Source organism: Chiloscyllium plagiosum, chromosome 21 (genome assembly GCF_004010195.1).
Source record: "Chiloscyllium plagiosum isolate BGI_BamShark_2017 chromosome 21, ASM401019v2, whole genome shotgun sequence".
Lineage (NCBI taxonomy): Eukaryota > Metazoa > Chordata > Chondrichthyes > Orectolobiformes > Hemiscylliidae > Chiloscyllium > Chiloscyllium plagiosum.
The window spans coordinates 29,712,354-29,717,552 of record NC_057730.1 but is presented as its reverse complement, the minus strand read 5'-3'; the positions used below and the strand labels follow the sequence as shown (position 1 = coordinate 29,717,552).

Sequence of the window (5,199 nt, the reverse complement as noted above, 5' to 3'; positions counted from 1 at the left end):
CCCCGCCATCGTCAAAAACAAAAGTACTTTATTTTACCAAGGACTAAGAAGGATTGCAATAGGATTTTCATTGCAAAAGGCATTTTAAAATATCTTAATTTTAAAATATCATTCTGGAAATGGAAACAGTCATTGGTTTTGGAAAAATGGACAGATGGTATTTGCACTAAACCTGTTAATTTACACGAAAATCAGCTCTTCACTGCTGCAATAATTCTGTTGTTTATGTGCATGAACGAGAAGGAGGAACTAGGCAGAATCCAACAAGGAACAAGGAGGCGGAGCCAACGCTGCTAATTACCATACTACAACAGCTACAAAGAGCACCGACCAATGAGTTTCAAGGACAGGCTGTTGTGTGACGTTGTCCCAGGAATGACGTCAAGCAGGTTATAAATAATGCTGTTTGAAGAGCCGCCAGTCACAGTCGGATTTTTGTTGCGAGGAGTGTGTCTGGTGAGTGCTGTGAAGTTCCGTGTCATTGTTTTTATTTCGACTGAAATTCGTTTGGAATTTGTTGTCATTGCTCGCGTTTATCTTTGGTTTTGTCGCTGGGTTGTATGTTTTCTTGTCGGTGAATCATGGGGTGCTTGGTTCGGGGCAGTGTAGAAGGTCGGGGTCTGGTCTCGGCCTGTGTTTTGTTTGTACTACTTGGGGCGAGCCGGAGTTCGGGTTTGTCTTTGAGCGGCGCGGCGCTGCGAGTCCCGCAGTGGAAGGGGAAGAGGAATCGCTAGTTCTCGCATCAGGCACGGAAGGGGTCGTTCTCCCCGCCCCAGTTCCCGTTGGCTCGGCTGGAGCTGTAACCGGACGGAGCGTTGTTAAGTGAAATGATTGCCTGATCGCTGTGGGTGGGCCCCAGGGTTAGGTGATTTCCCAGCCACTAATTTGCTGAAGTACCACACGGCCGCCATTTCGTTGTGTGAATTCGGGCGTGCATAAGTACCGCCCCCGCTCCATACTGATTGGACTTGGTGCTCGTCACTCTACACAGAGCGGGAGGCGAGCGGGTTGAGTGACCGCTTCTGACTTTTACTCCTCATGTAGATCCTGTGAGCGGAGATGGCTCGTACCAAACAGACCGCCCGTAAATCCACTGGCGGTAAAGCGCCCAGGAAGCAGCTGGCCACCAAAGCGGCCCGGAAAAGTGCTCCGTCCACCGGCGGAGTGAAGAAACCCCATCGTTACCGGTGAGTGTGACTTATCTCCTTCAATGACTAGAAAGCCTTTGCTTGATTTCCCTGAATACACTTGTACAGGGTTTCCTATGCCTCACCGGCCACGTTCCTTTCAACTTTCGATACACTCCATTGCTTTAATGCCTCAAATCATAAAGTTAAGCATAGAGTTCGACCCATGTGGATCTTAATACCCCTTCTCAGTAATGGAGTAGAAAGATACTGCAACATCTGTGGCTTGTTCTTCGGGCTGCCTTGGTCTATTAACTGGTGAATTCGTTTCTCATTAACTTGTGTTTCCACAATTAGGCCGGGAACAGTCGCCCTCCGAGAAATCCGCCGATACCAGAAGTCTACGGAGTTGCTCATCCGTAAACTACCTTTCCAGCGCCTGGTGAGGGAAATTGCTCAGGACTTCAAAACTGACTTGCGGTTTCAGAGTGCTGCAATTGGAGCTTTGCAGGTAGGACGCGTAATGTTTTGAGACCTTGAGCTCTGACGCTAGCAGATGTTGCGACTGCCCGCTAATAGCATCAAAATTCTTTCCTTTCACCTTTGACAAATTGAATGCTGTTCCTTTAGCTGTGGCTCTGCTTGCCACAAGGATCTGAGCCAGGATGTGGCAGAAACTGACTTTTGATTTCTGCTTTATTCTGAATCTAAACATCTATCCTGAGTGGTTGAACCCAGTATTTCTAATTTTCCATGCAATTTTTCATCTAGAATCCCATGATGGGCTTCAGACCGTATTGAGTACCATATACCAGCAATAAAATTTCTGCTCTGGAACTTAGCTTGCAGTTTCTGTACACATTTTATCATTAAAAGTCCACTTCTCTCCCTGCTACCTTCTACAAATGCACACTTCTCTGGATGTTAGGGGGATTTGAAACAGCCAACCAAATCACTACAGAAGTAATGCAAATATAAAGTGGGGATTGAGTGATTGATAATTCTCAATGACAGTGTATGACTGAACTTGCAACTTTTCTTTCTAAAGATTTAATTTTTTTTGTTGCAGGAAGCCAGTGAGGCTTACTTGGTTGGCCTGTTTGAGGACACCAACCTGTGTGCCATCCATGCCAAACGAGTGACCATTATGCCCAAAGATATCCAGCTGGCACGGCGGATCAGAGGAGAGCGTGCTTAACTCTGCTTCTTGACTTTTTCTCCCAACTATTTTGAAGTGACATTTAAATGATTTCTAAAGCATTATTGGACTGTAAACTTGGCTTCTTGTGGAGGCTGGGCCTTTATTTTGTATTTTTGTTAGTATTGAGTATTGTGACTTAGTATGGAACTAGTAAAATGTTTTGTAAACATTCCTTCAGACTCTTGGCTCAGGTTACAAAATAAAACATTTGTATCTTTTGTCCGTGCTACCTCCTGATTTTATTGTATACAGCCGGACTCTTAACCTTGCATGCATTTGGGGGGGGGGGGGGCGCGCGCAGGGGAGGGGGGAGGAGAGAAGAGAGAAACTGTAGGTTCGTTCTTTGCAATTTGCTGATTTCCAATGGGGTTGTAAATAAAACTTTCCACTACCTCAGCTGTTTGAGTCTCTCTTCAAGTTTACAGTATTTTAGATGTTGCTGTTTCCATTTCAGAATTGGAAGATGAGTTCTGAGACTTGTTCTGTAAATTAGTAAGTCATACCTATTGGAATTGTGCTATCATATAATTCAAGTGTACTTGACCATTTTAGGGTTTTTATATCCCCCCAACACTCCAACTTGGATTTGAGAATTAAGTAAATTTTATAAATAAAGACAAACCTAGCTGTACAAAGAATCTCTTAAATTTTGAATCTGATGCTGCTGAGGTGGATCTTATGTCCTAAACTCCTGATTCCATGATTTTCAAAACTTATAACACAATCACATCTAATCTTCAACATTGTAATTGTACACTTTTACTAATCTGAATGCATAGTAATGCTGGTGCAGTTGCACAGACTGGAAGATATACACTTAATACATAGGGCATATGCTGATGTTTCAAATTAATAGGTAACAATCAAAATGTTTAAGGAATTGCACTAAGAAATTAAACAACCCATGTTAAATAGTGGGCTTAAATTTTAAAGCTACCATTTCCGTTATCTAATTGCTTTCTCAATGATAACACCTGTTACAGTAAATATTTTCCTCAAGACTTTTCATCTTGTATTAGGACAATTCACAAATCGTAAGTGTCTTCCTTTTCAGCAATATTTGATTTCTCTATTACCAAAAGGCTAATTTAAAATGAGGCTTAGGTGGTACATCCAGACGACTATATTGCAAGAATCATAGAATAACTATAGTGTAGAAACAGGCTTTGGCCCCACAAGTCCACGCTGACTCTGAAGAGTAACCCACCCTGACCCTATTATTAATTTAACCCATACTAATGCATCTGAATACTAGGCAATTTAGCATCGCCAATTTACCTAACCTGCACATTTTTTTGGATGGTGGGAGAAAACCCATACCGACACAGGATATGCAAGCTTCACACAGTCACGTGAGACTGGAATCAAACCAGCGTTGCTACTATGCTGCGCAACATGAGGGTATAGATATAGATGAATGTGATGGATGGCAGTTATACGAAGGGGGGAAAAGTCTCAGATAGAGTCATATAGATGGGTTAACTCCAGGAAGGGTAAGAGAGGTAGGCAGCTAATGCAAGAGTCTTTTGTGGATATACCTATTTCAAACAGGTATGCTGTTTTGGAAAATGTAGGGGGTGATGGATTCTCAAGGAAACGTAGCATGAACAGCCAAGTTTCTGGTATTAAGATTGGCTCTAATGCAACGAGGGGTACGTTGGCTTCCAAGAGATCAATTGTATGAGGGGATTCTGTAGTCAGAGGTACAGACAGACGTTTCTGTGACCAGAGAAAAAGCAGAATGGTGTGTTGTTTTCAGGATCAAGGATGTCTCCGAGAGGGTGCAGAATGTTCTCACCGGGGAGAGGGACCAGCAGGAGGTCATTGTCCACATTGGAACCAACGACATTGGAAGGGAAAAGGTTGAGATTATGAAGGGAGATTACAGAGAATTAGGCAGAAATTAAAAAAGGAGGTCCGCAAGGGTAGTAATATCTGGATTACTCACAGTGCTACGAGCTAGTGAGGGCAGGAATCGGAGGATAGAGCAGATGAATGCATGGCTGAGGAGCTGGTGTATGGGAGAAGGATTCACATTTTTGGATAATTGGAATCTCTTTTGGGGTAGAAGTGACCTGTACAAGAAGGACGGATTGCACCTAAATTGGAAGGCAACTAATATACTGGCAGGGAAATTTAGTAGAACTACTTGGGAGGATTTAAACTAGTAAGGTGGGGTGGGGATCCAGGAAGATACTGAGGAAACAAGATCGATCTGAGACAGGTACAGCTGAGAACAGAAGTGAGTCAAACAGTCAGGGCAGGCAGGGACAAGGTAGGACTAATAAATTAAACTGCATTTATTTCAATGCAAGGGGCCTAACAGGGAAGGCAGATGAACTCAAAGCATGGTGAGGAACATGGGACTGGGATATCATAGCAATTACGGAAACATGGCTCAGGGATGGGCAGGACTGGCAGCTTAATGTTCCAGGATACAAATGCTACAGGAAGGATTGAAAGGGAGGCAAGAGAGGAAGGGGAGTGGCATTTTTGATAAGGGATTGTATTATAGACCCCCCAATAGTCAGAGGGAAATTGAGAAACAAACTTGTAAGGAGATCGCAGCTATCTGTAAGAATAATAGGGTAGTTATGGTCGGGGATTTTAACTTTCCAAACATCGACTGGGACTGCCATAGTGTTAAAGGTTTAGATGGAGAGGAATTTCTTAAGTGTGTACAAGACAATTTTCTGATTCAGTATGTGGATGTACCTACTACAGAAGGTGCAAAACTTGGCCTACTCTTGGGAAATAAGGCAGGGCAAGTGACTGAGGTGTCAGTGGGGGAGCACTTTGGGGCCAGCAACCATAATTCTATTAGATTTAAAATAGTGATGGAAAAGGATAGACCAGATCTAAAAGTTAAAG

At 43.2% G+C, this 5,199-nt stretch overlaps 1 protein-coding gene across 1 annotated transcript; it reads left to right on the top strand.

Moving 5' to 3' along the window:
• The first annotated feature begins 361 nt into the window (after nucleotides 1-361).
• Nucleotides 362-2,546, top strand: LOC122560700 (histone H3.3A). Its single transcript, XM_043711636.1, has 4 exons — nucleotides 362-456; nucleotides 1,045-1,187; nucleotides 1,485-1,638; nucleotides 2,197-2,546. The coding sequence occupies exons 2-4, from the start codon at nucleotides 1,060-1,062 to the stop codon at nucleotides 2,323-2,325; spliced, it is 411 nt and encodes a 136-aa protein (XP_043567571.1). The 5' UTR covers nucleotides 362-456; nucleotides 1,045-1,059; the 3' UTR covers nucleotides 2,326-2,546.
• Nucleotides 2,547-5,199: the final 2,653 nt, after the last annotated feature.

What these genes read in the sequence shown, in the direction of transcription:
- LOC122560700 (XM_043711636.1), top strand. Translation starts at nt 1,060, where the DNA reads ATGGCTCGTACCAAACAGACCGCCCGTAAATCCACTGGCGGTAAAGCG. An exon ending in AAGAAACCCCATCGTTACCG is followed by an intron (nt 1,188 to 1,484) that starts GTGAGTGTGACT and finishes TTCCACAATTAG; the next exon opens with GCCGGGAACAGTCGCCCTCC. An exon ending in CTGCAATTGGAGCTTTGCAG is followed by an intron (nt 1,639 to 2,196) that starts GTAGGACGCGTA and finishes TTTTTGTTGCAG; the next exon opens with GAAGCCAGTGAGGCTTACTT.